This window comes from Lactuca saligna, chromosome 5, assembly GCF_052625555.1.
Source record: "Lactuca saligna cultivar CGN05327 chromosome 5, ASM5262555v1, whole genome shotgun sequence".
In the NCBI taxonomy this organism is placed as follows: domain Eukaryota; kingdom Viridiplantae; phylum Streptophyta; class Magnoliopsida; order Asterales; family Asteraceae; genus Lactuca; species Lactuca saligna.
The window spans coordinates 227,558,341-227,579,083 of record NC_136421.1 but is presented as its reverse complement, the minus strand read 5'-3'; the positions used below and the strand labels follow the sequence as shown (position 1 = coordinate 227,579,083).

The 20,743-nt window shown below is 34.1% G+C and overlaps 1 protein-coding gene, 2 long non-coding RNA genes and 1 other non-coding gene across 6 annotated transcripts; 2 read left to right on the top strand and 2 right to left on the bottom strand.

Annotated features, from left to right (window-relative positions):
• Positions 1-888: 888 nt before the first annotated feature.
• TRNAA-UGC (transfer RNA alanine (anticodon UGC)) lies at positions 889-961 on the bottom strand. Its single transcript has one exon. It is a non-coding gene; the product is annotated as a tRNA-Ala (tRNA).
• A 49-nt stretch (positions 962-1,010) lies between these two features.
• Positions 1,011-6,268, top strand: LOC145045727 (golgin candidate 5-like). Of its 3 annotated transcripts, XM_078994049.1 has the most exons (20): positions 1,011-1,100; positions 1,209-1,317; positions 1,488-1,579; positions 1,682-1,763; positions 1,909-2,128; positions 2,210-2,931; positions 3,022-3,093; positions 3,348-3,422; positions 3,549-3,663; positions 3,752-3,813; positions 3,907-3,954; positions 4,044-4,388; positions 4,472-4,621; positions 4,684-5,001; positions 5,106-5,205; positions 5,284-5,513; positions 5,606-5,665; positions 5,735-5,848; positions 5,934-6,008; positions 6,090-6,268. In XM_078994049.1, the coding sequence occupies exons 5-20, from the start codon at positions 1,975-1,977 to the stop codon at positions 6,126-6,128; spliced, it is 2,679 nt and encodes an 892-aa protein (XP_078850175.1). In that variant the 5' UTR covers positions 1,011-1,100; positions 1,209-1,317; positions 1,488-1,579; positions 1,682-1,763; positions 1,909-1,974; the 3' UTR covers positions 6,129-6,268. The 3 variants fall into 3 exon arrangements, with proteins under 3 accessions (XP_078850175.1, XP_078850174.1, XP_078850176.1); XM_078994048.1 differs by having other exon boundaries at positions 1,042-1,317; XM_078994050.1 differs by lacking the exon at positions 1,209-1,317 and having other exon boundaries at positions 1,080-1,100.
• Positions 6,269-10,610: 4,342 nt separating this feature from the next.
• Positions 10,611-12,531, bottom strand: LOC145047172 (uncharacterized). The gene is made up of 3 exons (XR_013682128.1): positions 12,359-12,531; positions 11,616-12,285; positions 10,611-10,886 (listed from the first exon to the last, which is right to left on the bottom strand). It is a non-coding gene; the product is annotated as an uncharacterized LOC145047172 (long non-coding RNA).
• LOC145047174 (uncharacterized) lies at positions 11,932-12,762 on the top strand. Its single transcript, XR_013682129.1, has 3 exons — positions 11,932-12,045; positions 12,275-12,464; positions 12,569-12,762. It is a non-coding gene; the product is annotated as an uncharacterized LOC145047174 (long non-coding RNA).
• The last annotated feature ends 7,981 nt before the right edge of the window (positions 12,763-20,743 follow it).

Sequence of the window (20,743 nt, the reverse complement as noted above, 5' to 3'; positions counted from 1 at the left end):
TACAAATTGACGGTGTTATGAAAAAGGACATCCAATGCAACTTTTACAAACCACAATGGCCAAATGCATAAAAAAATAGATAGGGACTAAGTTTGTTACTTTTGACAAACCACAGGGACCATTTTTGTAATTTTGTCTTTATTAATTTAATAAAATTTTATAAAATCTTTTTTTACCCGTGGATTCAACGGGTTGTAACCTAGTATTATATAATTAAAAGATTAATATATTATATGTATAAGATAAGTCAGTCAAATTGCTACCACGACTCATTCATGAAGCCATAATATAAAGAACTTTTAAGGAAACGACTTATTGAATGACCACCGTTGGGTATCCGTTTTTATCTACCGTTCTCTTGTATGGTGGAGAGTCGTTAGCCGAACGGATTTGATATGACATAATCTCATTAATAAATATAACGATATAAATTAAGTAAATCATTGGTGTTAGCACACATTCATTCATTGAACTCTCTTGGTGTGTGGATACTTTCAAATGATATTTTTTAATTAGTTTCTTAATCCAAAAATACAATTGAATAGATACCCAACTTGTTGATAGTAAATTTGTAATTGTTATTGCCAAGTTAAGTGGATCACCCGTGTCGTGTTTGTTTGTAGTTTAAACTTTAAAGTTTTGCTTACGGATTTCTACTATAAACCAACAAGCAACGTAATCATACTACCATTATTTAAAAAAAAAAAATCCTTTTTTTTGTTAAGAATACGTATTTGATAACATTTATCGGGGTTGAATCCACATGATACGAAATTATTAGTACGTCATTATACTTAAAATCTACTTATGTAAAAGAAACAAAAAAAAAACCAGAAAATCAATCAAAATTAAACTTTAAACATATTCGTGAATTTTTTTGCAAAAATTTGGAGATGCGGGGGATCGAACCCCGTGCCTCTCGCATGCAAAGCGAGCGCTCTACCATTTGAGCTACATCCCCTTATGATTATAACTTGTGCTTTTAATATAAGATTACTAATCTCTATTTTGGGGTCATATGCAAGCACGGAGAAGAGGTGCTTCCATTGTTGCGCTCTCTTTGCGTTCACAAATCGAGCTTCAGCGCAGACTATTCACAGGTGACACCAAATCGGCCAATTTCTTGACACCCCTCGATTCATTATCATCTTCTATCGATTTTCTTGATATATCTTCTGATAATCATTTTGGGTGGTTTTTATTGGAAGTTCTTGCTCTAGCTCTAGTTTCAGATTCACACGGCTTCTTTTCTCTTACATATACATTTTTCTACATTGTTCATCACCCCTTCAGGAATTAACTGTTTCTAAAGTCGAGGTAATCCACCATTTTCTCTTTGAAATCAAAGAGATCTCGAAATTAAACAATTTGAGTTGCGTAAATGTTCGAATTTGCTACTGTTTTTGCTTTTGTTTTGCACACCGACTGCAATTTTTTGACTAGTTAAATACATTATTTATATGTTTGGTTATTGGTGTCATTTATAGGGTCAATTTATTCGTGAAATTTGTGATAGTCAGTAGTTCGGGGATCATCGTCACATTCCACTAATCAATCTCGAAATCTGCGGGTCATTGAGGTTTATGTTCATAGCCGTCTACGGGCATTTCTCTCGCACTTGATTTCTTTTTAAATCATCTTCGTTTCTTCCCATCTGATCTGAACACCTGTTGTCTTCCAGTTTAATCAACCGTCAGCTTGTCCATTAAATCATTCAAGATTCACTACGAATCCGCAGAGATTCATTGAGGAATTTAAACAGAGTACGTATCCACAATCTAAGTCACCGAATCAGAAAAAGACCCAGATCTGTATGATCAGTGTCGCCAACTACCTAAAATTGTGCCTTTTGTTTTTCAGTGTGGGATTCAATGCTGATGATGTTCAAATCATTTGTTTAACTTGTAGGGTTTTTTGATGCATTTTATCTATATAGTTTCAAGAATCGGAGAGATTTAAGTTATAGATTAGGAGATGGCCTGGTTTAGCGGGAAGGTCTCGTTAGGTAACTTGGATTTTGCTGGCGCTGTTAACAAGCTGAGTGAGAGCGTTAAGACTATCGAGAAGAATTTTGATAATGCCCTTGGGATTGAAGAGAATACTGATGGCGCTTCTTCCACCTCTCAAGGTAACTTGTTCACTTCCTGCAACTTACTGAAATTCCAAAATTCCAATTCTGTTATTTGATTACATTCATATCTGTTTACAGGTTTATGGTCTACTGATTTAATGTCATTTATGGGCCCAAAAGATGATGATGATGAGGATAATGATACCAAGTCCTCGGAAAATCCTGATCCTTTAGAAAAAAATGAATCTTCAAATCATCCATCTTCTTCACAGGAAAATGAAATGGCTGAAACTGATGATCAAGTTAATGTTGAAACTTCAAAGCTTGAAGAACATCAGACTCACCCCTTGGAAACAAATAATCCACTTTTAGAGGAAGCAAACATCAGGAACGAAAAGTCAGTTGAAACAGATGTTGAAAAATCTGAAGAGGCAGTTACCATTGACAAGGATCAAAGTGAAACGAGTGATAATTTGCAAGCAGAAGCAGGTGTTGACCATGTTGACCATTCTGAGTCAACCAATTCTGAAGATCAAGTTGCAGGTACTTCCTCGGACCCAAATGAGGTGAACACAATTGTTAATCTTCAGAAAACTGAAGATGAAGTTAAGACACAAGAAGAAGATTCTGATGGGCAAACTGGAAATGGGACACGTCAGCATGAAGCTCAATCTGCCACATCTGATGTGGCGAGCATACAAGTTTCAGATGAAGCTTCTGAGGTGGTTTCAAATGATGCCATAAAAGAACAAGAGATGATTTCAGGAATCAATGAAGATTCAGTGGTTGAGCTGGAGAAAGTGAAGAGGGAGATGAAATTGATGGAAACTGCACTTTTAGGAGCTGCTAAACAAGCTCAGGTACTCAAATGTTAAGCTTTTTTGAACTTATAGGAACAATTCTTTCAATATATTATTGAAGTTTAATCCATTTGTTATCTATGTTATCAGACGAAAGCTGATGAAATTGAAAAACTGATGAATGAAAATGAGCAATTGAAGTCTCTGCTTGAGGATCAAATGGTAGGTTAGGTGTAAGTTTATACTGCCTGAAATTTGTTAAACTAAGACTCTTTTTTGTAATTTTTTTATATTCTTGTGGGCTAATAGCAACATACTTTTACTCTTGTTACCAATATACACAATGTACTTTACTACTTCATGGGTAAAAAATAAAGTACATTGCTCATATCAGTAAAAAGGGTAAAATACATTTTGCTATTTCCTACCATTTATCCTTTTCTTTTTTAGTCTCAATCTTTCACACTATTAAACAGAGAAAATCAAATGAAGCTGAAATCGAGTCTCTAAGAGAAGAGTATCATCAGAAGGTCTCCACTCTTGAAAGAAAGGTAATCTGTCCATATACATTTTAAATCTTGTTATCTCATAAATTTTTTTCTTTCACAACATTGTAAGAAAGATAAAATATTTAAAATATCACTTAATAATGGACAAAAATCCTTATTTTATTGCAGGTTTATGCTCTCACAAGGGAAAGAGATACCCTACGTAGAGAGCAAAATAAAAAAAGTGATGCTGCTGCCCTTCTTAAGGAAAAAGATGAAATCATCACTCAAGTTATGGCAGAAGGTAATGATTAACAAATTTTAGTCTCACCTAATTAAGATTAGAATCTCTATGATAAAAACATTTATCTTTTTCCTTTTTGTTCATTTAGGTGAAGAACTCTCAAAGAAACAAGCAGCTCAAGAATCTCAAATCAGGAAACTACGTGCACAGGTATAAAATCAAATAAGCCAAAACTGTCACTTTACAACAGTTTCCACATATTGTTATTTTAAATTTTAAATTTTTGTTTTTTCTGATCACTAGATCAGAGAATTTGAAGAAGAGAAAAAGGGGTTGACAACAAAGCTACAGGTAATTACATTCTTTACCCCTGTGAGTAATCTTAACAGTTCCCAAAATTGTTATTGATTTTATAAAAAAAAAAAAAAAAATCTTTTTAGGTTGAAGAGAACAAGGTGGAGAGTCTAAAGAGGGACAAGTTAGCGACAGAGAATCTCCTCCAAGAAACAATAGAGAAAAACCAGTTTGAACTTTCAACTCAAAAAGAATTTTACACAAACGCATTGAATTTAGCCAAAGAAGCGGAAGCAATAGCACAAGCACAGGCAAACAATGAAGCCAGATCTGAATTAGAGTCTAAATTAAAGGAATCAGAAGAACGTGAAACAATGCTCATTCAAACCCTAGAAGAATTAAGACAAACTTTAAGCAGAAAAGAGCAACAAACAGATTTTAGAGAAGATATGCTAAGACGAGACATTGAAGACCTTCAACAACGATACCAGGTTTGCCACGTGTCATCAAACTTTTATAAAATAAAACGAAAATTTCATCTCTAAATTGTGTTTTTTTTTTTTTTAATCTACAGGCGAGTGAACGTCGATGTGAAGAGTTGATTACGCAAGTTCCAGAATCTACTAGACCTCTTTTGAGACAGATTGAAGCTATGCAGGAAACAACGTCTAGAAGGGCAGAAGCTTGGAGTGCTGTGGAGAGATCGCTAACATCACGTCTTCAGGTTTAAAATATATTTTTAATTTTTAATTTTAATTTTGTTTTTGCTAATATTTAAATTAACAGGAAGCGGAGTCGAAAGCTGCGGCTTCAGAAGAAAGAGAGCGTTCTATGAGCGAACGGTTGTCCCAAACTTTGTCTCGCATTAATGTTCTAGAAGCTCAGATTTCGTGTTTGAGAACTGAACAAACACAGCTAACGAGATCACTTGAGAAGGAAAGACAGAAAGCAGGAGAAAGTCGGCAGGATTATTTGGCGTTGAAAGAGGAGGCGGATACACATGAAGGTCACGTGAGTCAGCTTCTAGAAGAAATAAAGGAACTCAAAAGGAAACATAAGGAAGATTTGCACGAAGCATCGACTCACCGTCAACTTTTACAGCAGGTAATTTTATTTTATATTTCTTATTTGAAAATAATCTTTTACTTTAAAAAAAATATTATTATCATATTTCATACATCCTTTATTTATAAAATAAATATTTACAGGATATAGAACGTGAAAAGGCTGCTCGTTTGGAGTTGGAAAAGGCAGCTCACCTTGCTGAGCAAAATCCGTTACTCAGAACAAACTCGAATTTTGAGAATGGTAAATCAGCGTTTAATATCTACAATTTTTTTTTTTTTTAATATTATGTTATTTGGATATTAATTTATGGATATGAAGGTTTGAGGCGTGGAGTTTCAAGTGCCAATAGTTTAAGTAGCATGGAGGAAAGTCATTATCTACAGGCGTCTTTGGACTCATCTGATAGTTTATCAGAAAGAAGAAATCCCGGAGAGGCTACAAATACAAATACAATGAGTTCGTATTATTTAAAGAGTAAAACACCAAATGCATTTGAAGCTGCTCTTCGACAAAAGGAGGGTGAACTTGCATCTTATATGTCTAGACTGGTATACATCTATCTTTTCTTTATAAAGCTAATAAACATTTTTTTTTTAATAAATAACTTTAATGATTGATGCTATTTGTTATTTAATTTTAGGCGTCTTTGGAATCCATTCGGGACTCTCTGGCTGAAGAGTTGGTTAAAATGACTGCAGAGGTATGTTTTTTTTTTTTGTTCACTTGAAGACAGCTGCCCGGAAATTATGGAGTATGAATGTTTTTGCAGTGTGAAAAATTACGGTCAGAGGTGTCTCAGCTGCCCGGAATGAAGGCAGAGCTAGAAGCACTGAGACGCAGGCACTCCGCTGCACTGGAGTTGATGGGTGAACGCGATGAGGAGGTAAATGTTTTTATTTATTTATTATTTTTTTCAAAATAAAAATATATAACGGGTTATATTTTGAAAATTTATTTATTGTTTGTAGCTTGAAGAGCTTCGGGCTGATATCGTGGACTTGAAGGAGATGTATAGAGAGCAAGTAAACGTTCTTGTAAATAAGGTATGCTTTGGAGTTTTAAAAAGTTAGAAAATAAAAAACTCTAAACATTGAAAATATTCTGTCTTATTTTGTTTGTTGTAGATCCAGGGGCCGAGTTCATCAATTGGTGCTGCTGCCTAAATAAGGGAGAAGAAAATACATACCAACTTTTTACTTGCAGAATGATATGCTAATGTTTTGTGATGAGTTCCAGAGCTCATATGTTTTGTAACTTTAATTCATATGAATAATAGAAAATGACAAGCTTGATAATTTCAACACCCAAGGCGTGTGTGTTACTCTTTCACATGTTTGAAATCCTCTCTTTGATGGATTGCCCTGAGTGTTTGAGATTGCCTTTTGAACTTACTCCAAAAATAGGGGACGCCGTGTTATGCTTTTTTTGACATGACAACCAAATAAAAACGACAAATACAACATGACAAAGATATCATAGAATAACAATTAGTTAATTTAATTAATATTTAATCATACATAACATGAAAAACACGACAAAAATGCCATATTGTGTTAATTTTCATGTCGAATTTTGAGAACAAAAACACATGACGCGACACCATATTTTTTACACTAGGCACGAATTTAGATTTCAATTGTCTCAATTTTGTTTCGTGTCTCTCATCAATTGTCACCAATGTCCAAAAGTGTGTTTGGGTAAAACTCTTTGGATTAAATTTTGTGGTAGTGAAAGTCAATAAGTCAATAAATAAAAATTGTTTTTGTTTAAAATCTCTTTTTTAAAGTTATTGTGCCTGTAAAGCCAATTTAAAAAAATCAAGTTTTATACCATTTTTAAAATTTCTTTTTTGAAACAAATGAGAACTCTATTCCGAAAAATGATTTTGAATTTGCCAAACATTTTTTTTTTAATTTGTTGATTTTTCAAAAAGCTAAGAGTAAATTACTGAAATTGTCCTTGTGGTTTGGTCAAAATTGCACGTTTGGTTCATAATTTTTTTTTTGCACTTGGATCGTCCCTATGGTTTGATTTTGTTGCATTTTTCGTCCCCTGTGGTTTGATTTTGTTGCATTTTTTTTATCCCTTTCATACATAAAGTTAGGGACCAAACATGCAATTTTTGCCAAACCATAGGGACGAATAACGCAACAAAATCAAACCATAGGGACGATGCGAGTGCAAAAAAAAATTAGGAACCAAACGTGCAATTTTGACCAAACCACAGGGACAATTTCAGTAATTTACTCAAAAACTAATAAGTTATTTTGATTGATAGATGTTTCAAAAAGTATGATCTCGTTGGAAGTTATCTCATACTAATTAGAAAGAGCTTTCTTATGAATAAACTGGAAAATGTCACTTTAGCACATTAAAATTTCGTTAATTATCCGATTTGGTCACTAAATATTTTTTTTTTGCGCAATATAACACTAAACTCGTTTTTTACCTGTTAATTATACCATTTTGCTCAAATTTAGCAGGTTACCAGGTTACAATGTTGATGTGATATTTATAATTAGTTTATCTTTACTTTTTGTGAGCCACATCATATAATCCACATAGATAAATAATAATATACTTATAACTTTTTAAAATTTAGAGAAAACACCACCACCGTAAGTGTTTTTGTTTTTACCCGCATAACAAAAACCACTTTCCTGAAACTGAAATCAATTTACGCCTGCAGCCGAAATGATCAAATCCAAACCAAAAATTAACCATTCAAATGTGTTGATTTTGTGTTCTTGAAACCCATTCATTTGCAGATTTTTGGTGCAATTCTGGTTTTTGGTTGCATGTGAAACCCATTAATGTGTAGAATTTGTATTCTTGAAAAAAAAAAAACACAAATCCAAGCCCTAAATTCTGATTTCGTCAATCTCCCACCACCACTTTCGTCAACCTTATAACATCATCATCGTAAACCTTACGCCGTTGCCATCGTCCCACTAATCCAAGCCCTAAATCAATAGATCGTTAGTGAGAGAAGTTCTTCATATCTTTCATCTTCCTCTGTTCTTTCACTGATCAACATGATGAACACCATCACCATTATGTGACGTTTGGTTCATGGTATGTATTTAACTTATAATTTATTCTATTTTATCGAGCAACTTAACGAGTTGGGAGCCCCAAACTCGTCGAGTAGAAATCATAAGGGTCGCGTTTTTTGAGTGACCTACTTGACGAGTTAGGATGCCTCAACTCAACGAGTAGGCTGACATATATGAAACCCTAATTTCTGGGGTTTGCACCCTATTTAAACGCCTTAAACCTTTCATGTTGGCCTCATTTCCAGCCTCCAAGTCCCTAACCCTAGATCTCGAAACCCTAATGCTATTGTGAGTGTTTGTGAGCCATTTTAAGTGTTTTGAGTGTGTACTTGAAGCTATTGGAAGAATGAGAAGCTTGAGGACACAAGAAAGAGCTTGTACATCCAGAATCCTTGCCTCATCCATGACACTTTGCTGGTATAAAGCTTGAACCTTGCTTTGTAGTTGTTTAGATCATCTTTTAGGGTTATTTTGATTGGTTTTGGTCCAAATATCATGGTCCTTGGGAGTTGGACGTCCTAAATGGGTTCACATTTCAGATCTAAGGTCTTAAGGGGTTTTCATGGCATAAAGGTGCTAACTTTATGGGCATGGAAGTCCCATGAAACCTCTAGACCATCATTTTGGTCTTTTGAAGCTTCTAATAGCCATGCATGAAGATAAAGCTTAAGGCTTTACGTGATCATTTAGTCCCTAGAGTCTAGATCTATGATCTCATGGTCTATCTTGTAGCTTTGGTTGTTTTTGGATCAAGACCTTGGCCTTTTTGGTTTGGGGTTAGAGCTTATTTCTTCTAGAGTGGGTTTTAATGGGTAAAGTTGAAAACTTTACCCTCCTAGATGTATTTTCGGCCCAGATCTGGAATATGAGACTTGGATTTGAAGAATAAGAGCTTAATCATAAACACAAAGCAAAGGGTTCTAACACCCAAATCAAAAAGTAAATGAATAAAAAACACATTGGAACACTAATTATGGTTAGAAAAAAGAGCCAAATGATTTCTGGCATGAATCCGCTCTCTAATCCTTCAGATCTTCGCTCCTGTCAGCTTAACGACCTTCCGATCGCCTTTAGACCCTCAAAAAGGCTTATTGGGGATTTATAATCGCATGAATCAATCTAGAGTGTTAGATCTCTCTTTAGGGCTAATTTTTGGCTCTATTTATATTTTAAAGTCAACTCGACGAGTTTGGGCACCAACTCGGCGAGTTCTTCATTAAAATCCCGTATTCCCCAAGTCAGCGTTAAGAATTACGAAGCTTCAGATCAACTCATCGAGTTGGATGGCCCAATTCGACGAGTTCGTTTGGAATCAACATTTTCCCAAAACACGAAAGTCGTCCAAATAGCATAAAAACATAGTATAAAATAATAAGAAAACGTCATAAATATATGCATAAAATAGAAGTTATCATTAGACACTAAGTCCATAACTGCCAATGTTCATCTATAAGATACCAAATCCATAGCTACCAACATTCATTTTTAAGGCACTAAGTCAATAGTTGCCAATGCTCGTTTATGAGGCACTAAGTCCGTAGTTGCCAGGGATTTTAGATTACATCTGGTGAACACATCGTTCACAACACCTACAGGTTGCGAGCCTGCTAGTGTTCCACTGGACTGTCTAGAATAGTCTGTGGTTGTCATCTATACTCTGCTAGATGACTGGGCCATCGTTTGGGTCAAGGCTTTTCATCATATTTCACCTCTCATCATCTATATCATCTTTAATCTCTTATGATTCACCTAATCTTTCATCTCTCATCTCATCTCATCTTTAATTTACCTATCTTTATCATCATAATTATAGATATAAAATACTTATAAAGTTTAAATCGAATAAAACATGTATAATTTGTTCATCCAACATATATATCAAGAACATAGATAATATGCACACATAAAACGTAATTTAAATACTTCATATCTATATGTAAGATGAAAGTAACTATGCACTCACGTGTTAAAGTGACGACTTAAATTCGAGCAGCGCTTCGCTTCTAGCAATTGTATTTTCCTTTGACGTAATCTAACATTATTATTGCTAAGGCTAAAAAGTAATTTATCAAAAATTCACTTTTTACGTTATGCGGTGTAGTGTCGGTTTTGCCGTAAAACTTCAACTGGTCATAACTTGTTCGTTATAACTCAAATTTCAGTGACTCTATATGTACTAACCCTTGTGATATATATTATAACTTGGTTAAGATTATTTTATCTAAACTAGGTTATAACCCATGAGAACTACAGTTACAAAAATAATTAAATTTTTATAGTAAAAAATCATAATTATTAATCAATTATTTCAATAAATGATTAATTAAGAGAATTATATTTTTTTTTTCTATTTATATAAAATTAAATAAACATGTGAAACAATTTTTCAAGATATATAAGATAGTTTTTCAAGATAAAAATAAAACATGTGAAACAATTTTTCAAGATATATAAGATAGTTTTTCAAGATAAAAATAAAACAACCATAGTAACTGACCCTTTTGTTCATAGAGTATTAGCTTCTTGCGCAATAAAATCACAAACACTTATTGTGTAGAACAACTAAAATATTTCATCAAACACCTGGTGTGTAGGAATTAGCGCAATCCATTGGATACATATATAAACCAAAAAACTCCTCATACATATGTCACTTTTTTGTTTTAAAAGCACATTTGTCATCTTGATGGCAAACCAAATAACATGACACATAGTTCTAAATGTTAGTTTCACCATCAATGGTAGTCCATTATGTAATGATTGTGATAGATAAACTATACACAAACAATCTGACTCGGAGAAAGACCACTCATAATAAGATGAGAGACTAATATACATTTAACTCATAAGCATTAATAAAAATACCTACAAAAGAAGTAAAGTAGGCAGTCAAACAACGCAGTATGACACCATTACCATAAAGTACATTTCTAGTAATATGAAACTAAAAGTCAAAGAGTGAATATTGGTATAGATAAGCAGAATTTAAGCAAATATTTTAGGGTTTTTCCAATTTTTTTCTTTTTGGGTCTGTTTAATACCTTTGGCATGGTGTTTATAATTGGAGAAATTAAATTGCCTCCTACCTTTTATTCCTACAATTATTCCTACCTACTAAAATTATGACAAATCACTATTCAATTTAATTGTATTTAATCTATTCCTAATATAGTTTTAATGATTTAGTTTAAAAAATATGGAAAAATGACACTTGTTATAATTTTATTGGGTAGGAACATTTGTAGGCATAAAAAGTAGGAATCAATTTAATTTCTCTTATAATTGCTCTCTCTCTCTCTCTCTCTCTCTCTCTCTCTCTCTCTCTCTCTCAAGTTTATCCGGAACAAAATGATGATGTGTTAGCATTTAATCCTCACTATTATCAATTTAAACAATTATTAAAAAAGTTTGAAATGGAAACAAAAATCTATTCAATTCTGTACATTCAATGAAAGAATTGTAGGTAACCCAGAAGTGAAAAAACAAATCTTCTTCTAGAATTAAATTGTCTTTGTTGTAGTCAAAATGATTATATATTTAAACCTCAATAAAGATTCAGATAATGGAAAGATAGAAATGGCATGAATTTGTTACCTCTACTTCAATTTTCTTTATCAAGTCAGATTCACGCTCATCTTGCTCTCGACCAGTCGTAATAGGCGTCATATGACTGAGTTTTTATATTGCACCAACATTACTTAATACAAAAGTTAATAGGTCAATGTGGAAAAACCAACTTACACGATCTAGCATCAGATTCTCAGAATTTTTAGGGATCAAATAAAGAAAATAGTGTACACGATAAATTAGTAGAAATGAAAGAAACTACAAACCTGATTGGGGTTTACATACGGAAGGGATTTTGGGGAGAAAGAAGAAAGGGGCACTGTAGTAGTTCCCCCGTTTGATCCTCTTCGGTGGACTTTCAAAAAGGATTGGAAAGGGAACCTAAAGTCAGAATCGATCAAAGATCGACGGCGACAAGGAAGAACAACGGCGGCGTGACGGATGCAGTGGTGGTGAGGTAAAGTAGTTGTGTTCATATTCATCTCTTGCGATCGTCAGGCTTTATTAACCCTATTAAAAACCCAAGCTTCATTGCAAATGAATTGTAAGCTTCATTGCACATGAGTATTTTGTAAGCAACCGATATTAAGATAAGGAAAAACATATGATGAACATCTTAAACCATTATGTTGTAAGGAGAAATCATGTTTTACTGATGAAAAATTACTTTTGAATTAATGGGTCAGAATCAAGACATCTGCAAAAAAATATCGAATTAGGAGGAAACCCAACCAAAAAGAGTAGCGTAGTGGCAACAGACTTAGGTTTACCTGAAGTTTTTGAAGAAGATGACCATCAATTTCTGATTCTACATTCTTCCATAGCGAGATATGTGTAGAGAGAGACCATGACGGAGAAGATGACCCATGAATTGAGGTAATATGAAGTCTTAGTCCAATTCAAATTTGAAAATGATTTTGCTTCCTGAAATAACCTTAGGAGATCGTTTATTACTTAACAACTATTATTTACATTTACAGGCTATATATAAGATCCAGAAGAAGAAGATATTGCCACGTGGCTAAATTAGTAAGGAAGCGACTTTTGGCGAAATGGCTATTAAATCGACAGGTGGCATATAAAAACTACTCTTTTATTAAGAAGAGTAGATAATCTTCTATCAAAAAGTTATTTTTGATGCTTATTGTCTCTAAAATCATTTTTGACGTTTATTCTAAATAATATACTATAACTTGTGATATATACTATAACTTGGTTAAGATTATTAGCCTTCAAAATGCTTCAAAATCTCCAAAGAATGCTCCCAAGTTCGATGTGCAAAAGTGTCAAAAGAGTCCCACCAATCTTCCTCTAATAGAAGCCAAATGTAAAATCATGATTTTGCCCCTATAGGAATCCACGTGGGACGCGTAAGAATTCCACGCGGGTCGCATGAATTGACAGAGTATGGGCTTGCTTCAATTGTTGGGCCTGCACTGCTTAATCCGCTAGCCCAGTTTGAGTCCGGTAGGCTTCTAGCTCATTTTTCTTCAAGTATTCTTCAATTTGAGCCCAATTTGTCTTTTCCAAACCCCCCAAATCTCTCGTAATCACCAGATCATTAATTCCTGCACGCTAGAAAAATTCTTCCATCTTTGTTTAATAAAGAGACCATCTTCTTCCTAGATCCATCCATCTAAATCCCATTTTATGCATTACCTCCAATAGATATTAAGCCCAAAAATATTTATTGTTCTCCAAGCCCAATCGCTTTCCATACGTCTCGAACATTCCCTCTTCGTTTGTCTCCATGAAATCTGCAATAAAGCTCATAAAACTAGAAAATACCTGAAATAGTCATAAAATAACAAAAAGGAAGATGTGCATGGAAATTAATTAAATTATGAATAAAATATGCTAAACTAAACAATAAAAAAAGTAAATAAAATGAAACTATTATTTTCATTTTAAAAAAATATTTTTTTTATCTCCAAAATGAATGGTTAGAATTGCGTCCCCATATCTTACAAAATATGATGGTTTCATATGAACATAACTGTGCATGGAAATTAATTAAATTATGAATAAAATATACTAAACTAAACAATAAAAAAAGTAAATAAAATGAAACTATTATTTTCATTTAAAAAAAATATTTTTTTATCTCTAAAATGAATGGTTAGAATTGCGTCCCCATATCTTACAAAATATGATGGTTTGATATGAACATAACCATATATATATATATATATATATATATATATATATATATATATATATATATATATATATATATATATATATATATATATATATATATATAATGTCATCAAAACGGGGTTGGGCGGGTTGGGGATTGGTATTCCCGACCCCAACCCCATCCCCAGTTTTAGCCTAATGGGGATCCTCGATGCCGTATCGATACTCGTTTTTGGGGGGAATACTCATATCCGATTGGGGTGGGTCAACTGGGTTCCCCACTGGGTTGAGTGAAATCTACATGCCTAGATCTAACTGCAAGAAATATGAATATGATTCAGCTATTTGTTTTCGTTGTTTTGTTGCTATTTCGATGACATTGGAAACTGCAATTTTTTGCTATTTTAATGAAATTTGCATATTTGGCTACATTTTCTGAAAATACAAAGATGTAATAGAAAGAAATGAAAATACGCTGCTATAATGAACATATATATGAAAGTAGGTTGTTGTTTCTTACAATCTAGATGTAGATTAAATGAATATGTCTAACATATGGATGTTGTATCTGCTTGGACTTCTATATAGAAAATTTTTGACTAGTTAAAAAACATAATCATCCTGACCTATGCGAAGCATGAGCCACTTCTGTAGTTGATATAAATGTTTATGATGCATATATATATATATATATATATATATATATATATATATTTATTTATTTATTTTGTACTAATAAAGAGATTAGTAAATAAAAATAATATTTAAATATTTAAATATAAGTAGATTGTAATGAAATGTTAATAAAAAGCTATGCAAAAAATTATTCAAATAGTAAAAAGATTAATAAAAGGATAAAACTATTATTAGAAAATAGAGATGCTTTAACATCCACACTTCCAAAAAATCTATATAACCGAATAAACCTACAAATGTTGGTAACAATGGTATTTAATATTTATTCTAAAGAAAATGAAAAGTTTGTCATCCTCTTATAAGTGATTATCATTTTTTGAATTAATCAACTTTATTAATTACATTTTATTTGCTACTAACCAAATACATTAATTATAGATTACACTTCGTCTATGTTAAGACATAATTTATTGGCATATACTTTGCTTTTTATGGCATTTGGTGTTCTCAGTCTTGGACCAAAATCTCCATGATTTCGGTTGTGTCTGGACCGAAATCTCAAAGAGATTTTGGTGGGCCTAAATAGATTTTGGTATGTCGGCTGGGCTTTGCACACGGGTTTAGGTTTAGCTATAATAGTTGCTCCTCAGTTCATTGTAAAGATTGTTGATTTGGAATTTAGAGGGAGCTAGAGAGAACAAAGAGTTTGTAAGATTTCATTGTACTTGACAATTATCGAATATAGTGTGCATCGAAATTATTCATCCGTGTTCTTAATCGATTTATTGCTAATCAACTTGATTGAGATTCCGCACAAAGTGAGTTGTTATAGATTGATATACGAATTGGGTTTTACAATTGGTATCAGATCTTGCGTCAGTATCAATCAAATTAACATAAAATTAACCTTAGCTTGGAGTTTTTGAAGTTTATTGACGAAATTTTTTGCCATTGTTCTTCGTGTTCTTCATTACTTCAGAGTTTTTGATCGAGTTTGGCTTTAAATTTTGAAAATTTCATGTTTTTGGCATTTTTTGTGAGTCCTCGGTCAAAGATTTGGAGTTCTCGGTGGCAAACTCAAGTCCTCGGTTAGGGATTACGAGTTCTCGGCGGCCAACAATAGTTCTCGGTTAGGGTTTGAAAGTTCTCGGCAGCCACCTGTTAGTTCTTGGTTATAGCAACTCCTCGGTCTCAACTTCAGAGTTCTCGGTCTTGACTTCGGAGTTCTCGGTCTCGGCTTCGGACTTCTCGGTTTTGACTTCAGAGTTCTCGGTCCCGAATTCGGAGTTCTCGGTTTCGACTTTGGAGTTCTCGGACCAGCCTCGGAGTTATCGGCTGTGAATCTGTGTTCTCGGCTCTGCATCTTCGATTAAGTATTTCGATTGTAAGATTTCGGCTAAGATTCTTGGTAAAAAAGCCTCATATTCGGTCAAGAATCTAAGTTCTCGGTCAGGTTTTATTTCAGACAAAAAGTTGACTTTCAAGGTTCTCGATCAGCATTAATTCAGCAAACTTTTGGTGTTTTCGGTCAAAGGGCATTTATTTTCTTGGTTTCGGTCAAAATCCATTTACAGAATCATATTTCTTCTGTTGGTAAATAATGAGTTCATACAATAATACCAAGAAGGTAAGTGAAACCCCATGCTCTTAGTCCTGTGAAGATAAAGTTAATAAATATCGTGAGCATATTGAGTTATTAGTTAGAGAGGTTTTTGACCTTAAAAATGAAATTTATGAAATTATGAAAGTCAACAAGCCTCTTAAAGAAAAACTAGATGCTCAAAACAAAGATTTAATTAAAATGAGGGAAGAATATAACACCAAATGTGTCCATCATCGTTATGCCAAAGAGGAAATTGCCAAATTAACTGTTGAAATTGATGCATTAAAGGCTAAATTTAAGGACGTTGACTTTACTTTTAAGAAATTTGATGTGTCAAGTGAGAAAGTTGAGTCTATGATACAAAAACAATTAAAGTGGAAAGAAAAACATGGTATGGGTCTAGGGTTTCACAGTGTTCCACCTTCGTTTAATGATAACTGTACTCCACCCCTTGAAAACGAAGAGATAGAGACACCAGTTTAGTATGGCAAACCTACTGTAGCTGAATTAGTAAACAATGATAGGGTGAAAGATACTGATGTTTCTACCTCGAGTGCTGATACAAAAGTAGTGGAAGACTGAAAAGTAGAAGGAAAAAGTGACACTTCTAGTTTTGTAAAATATGAATCTGTTGCTTCTAATTCTATTAATTCTAATAGTGAACCTGCTGTTAGTAAGTGTATGCCACCAAAACAAGCGAAACATACTACTTCCTGCAAGTGTGCTTGTGGAAACAATCTGAGACAAGGCATGGGCACGCAACCAGGGACAGGCAGTTACAACTTTCATGTGAAGAAACAAACGTGTTTCCACTGTTGAGCACCTAGTCATATTGCCAGAAACTGCCCAAATTGTGCATATGTTCCATACTGTGCACATGGTTGGCAGAACGTGCCAAGGGGGAGAACTTCAAAAAGAAAGCCTTCGAGGTCATGTTCACGCAATACTGAATGGAATGCTAAAAAGGCCAAGAATCAGACTCCCAAGGACAAGTAGGGAATGTTGGACAAGATGCCAAATTCAAGAGATGGTTCAGTTAAATAAAGCTTGGTTAGGTCGAAGTCATCTCGACGATCGGTTTCAAGTTCTAAAACGAGTGCCGAGGCATTCATCCGATCAAACAAGAAATGGGTTAAACCAGACTACAGATGGGTACCAAAAGTTCACACTCCTAAATCATCTAATGATTCTATCATTTCTTCATCTTCTGTGTGTGATAAACATGATATGTCATGGGAAAGAGTATCTTGTGTAGATAGTAATGGTAGAACCAACTTCAAAATGACTTGGGTTCCAAAGACCAACTAATCACACACTCTGTGCTGGAGCAACTATGAAGGAATATCATCAGACTTCGGTAGGTTGATAGTGGCTGTTCTATGCACATTATAAGAGATATCTCTTAACTGCACAACATTCAAAATTTTAAGTGAGGGTATGTGTCCTTTGCGGGATGGAAGAAAGAAAGGATCACAAATGGGGACCGTATTTAACGGCGTGATGAATTTTGAATATGTTAACTTCATTCCAAAATTGAAACACAGCCAAGGCTGAATACGTTGCTGCAACCGCTTGCTGTTCTCAGGTCGTCTGGATGCAACTTCAATTGCTGAATTATAGTTTGAATTTTCTTGATACTCCTGAGTTTTTCTTAAATAATTTGTTTCAAAGATTAACTTTTTATTTTTGTTTGTTTAAATTTGTGCATTTATTTTATTTCCTTTCTTCCCCATGCACAAATTTAGGGGGAGAAATCAAAAATAAAAAAATTATAAATTCAAAAATATGTCTTCTTTGGTAAGCGTTCCGGGAAGTGATATGAAGTTTAGTGTTAAAGGGCAATTTGAAATATGTGTAATGCACTGAAGCTAAATTGTTTAGACTATGCGTTCAATGTGCTGGTAGGCACGAAGGATTCAAAATGAAAGGACTAGACACTATTGACAATGAAAGGACTTGACAGTGTTAATTCTATTGGATTAGTGTCTAAGCCTGTAACTATATTTGGTATGTACTTGACCTTGTTGTGCATGGTCCTTTTGGGTTGCCTTCACCGAAGCAACTTGATAGGATGATTTATGAAGAAAGAGAGAGGTTATTATGGTTTATTAATATATATTATATGAATAATATATTAAAAGAGAAATCATATAGTTTAATTAATATTAGACAATAATTAATTAAGAATTAATTATGTGGCTAAAAGACATTAATTAAATAAAGGAGACTAGAACTGTCAATTGTGTGATAGTTGAATATTGGGCTGAGAATCCTTATGAATTAGGGCATGGATGAAATTAAGAGGACCCCATCTTAATTTCGGACATAGAGGCCTTATTCCAGAAGGTTCTCAAGTTACTTAGGGCCTAAGTCATCCAATTAGGGTTTTGACTGAAAACCTAGAAGCTCAAGCATATAAAGACCCCTAAGGCTTAGTAAATCGGCCACTTGATTCCTTGGAACCCTAGAGCCGATTTTTTCCTCTCATCCTCTCTCTCCTCTACATCATTCTCTTGCTTGTGGTGTTTGTGAGCCATTAGAGGTGTTACACTTGTTACACTAAGCTTCTTGAAAATCAAAGGATTCTTGCAATCTTTGAAAGGTATCATCTAAACTAGTTTATTATAGATTTCAATTTCTATGTATGCTAGATTAGGGTTTCAAGTCTTGGATGAATTGCATGTACAATAGAGAAACCTAGATCCAAGAATTTAGGGTTTTGTATGCGCACATAGAAATGTTCTTTTGTATAAAACCCATCAGTGGTATCAAAGCCTTGATTGGTTTCTATTATATTTGATGCTTTGTGTTTCATTCATGCTTGAAAAAATCGTTTTTTTTGGCCATCTGACTGACAGACTTGTCGAGTCCCAATGTGGGCTCGACGAGTAGGATGAACTCGACGAGTGCATATGGGGACTTGGCGAGTCGGGCTGTCAGACAGAGAGTATTTTGGGATTTCATGCCTATTTTGCTGTGGGATAATTACCATATCGTTTTTGATTAATAAAATACGAATTTTATTGATATTGCATGATTATCCTTGCCAAAATAAAAGATAATTTCAAATTAATTGAATAATTACTTCCTTATATGATACATGTAAATTATTTGGATTATTTGGTCATTATCTTGCATGAAATTGGATTAGGTCAAAATTAGATAATCACCATAATTAATTGTTTAATTATTTATTTAAATTTTGATCTAGATAGTTTTGAAATGTTTCAAAACTTTCCCTCAAGTTTTGGGATTTAATTTTTTGGATTAAAAGTTTAATTTTGAAATTATTAAATTCCAAACCCAAGAATTTTACAAGTTTAAAATTCACCCTATACTATTATAATATTATAAGAATAATTATTGTATATGTATAACTTAAACTGCTAGTCTTACCGTTAATAGGCCTCATTCACGAAGCTGATCTATAAGGGGGGTATAAGGTTATGACCTATAAGATGGCCGTTTAATGGGTGTTCACTCTCACTTACTGCTTCCTTGATTGGTGGTGGGTCATTAGACGAGCTGGTAGCATAGGGCAAGCCTTTCCTCATTAAAAGTATAATGAATTTATAAAGTAACTAAATGTTTTTACAAATTCCCAATCTTAGTTACTTTAGGCAAAAGTGAATTTGATGCAATTCCATGAAATTACACTTTGTACCCTTGCTAAGACGTTAGTGGAGTGTGTGTGGTTAACCGACACACCAATTGGTCTCCAAGAAAAGGTGGAAAAGGGTGACTCAATGTTTGTTATAGATCAATGGAGTGTGTGTGGTTAACCGGCACGTTGATTAGGTGACTATAACATTGAGTGAACGATGTATATTTGCATGGTTATTCACACCCTGTTTTGTGATCCTCGGCATCCCAGTCACAAACACGAGGGACATATCGAGATTTAAACATGTCATTGAAAAGTTCAATGAATCTTAATGGATCTAGGAGTTTTCAATACATTTAAAACCTAGTTCTCTTTTGTTTTTCATGGTGGAAATTAGTGAATCGTCATTCACTTACCTTCAAATTATTTGTTGTTTAGATTAAGACATCCGTTTTCTAAATTGCAAATAATGTTGTTGGATCCTAGCCCTAATTTCTCATTTTGGGTGTTTAATTGGTGATTCTTATCTAATCAAACTTTGTCTCTTTTCCTTTCAGATGTCGAACTTGAAGACCAACACTTCCGGCTCAAACGCCTTCGGCTCATTCTTACTCATGAACTTGTGTAGGAGGGTGATATTTGACGGAAACAATTTCAATGATTGGATCCGTAACATAAGAATGGTCACCCGCTACGAGGACAAGGAATATATCTTCGATAAGGAGTTGAAAGAGGTGGACGTGAACATTGCCACTCCTGAAGAGATCGCTGCCTTCGAGGCCCATGAGCTTGATCCCACGAAAGTCCATTGCATCATGCTAGCGATAATGAGTGTTGAACTCCAAAAGTCCTACGAGGACTTCTATCCCTACGAAATGCATCAGGACTTGGTTGTAAGGTATCACCAAAGTGCAAGGCAGGAGAGGTACGAGATCATCACTTTGATGATCACGACCAAGATGAGAGACAGAGAGTTTGTCACTGCTCATCTACAGAAGATGCAAAGGTATGTTGACCGCCTGCTGAAGTTAAATGTTAACTTCGATGAACAAATGGCGATTGACATCATCCTTCATTCGCTGCCACCCTGCTTCAACCAGTTTCGCATGACCTACCACATGAACAAAGAGGAGGTCACGTTGAGCAAGCTGCAAGGTCTATTGAGGACTGCCG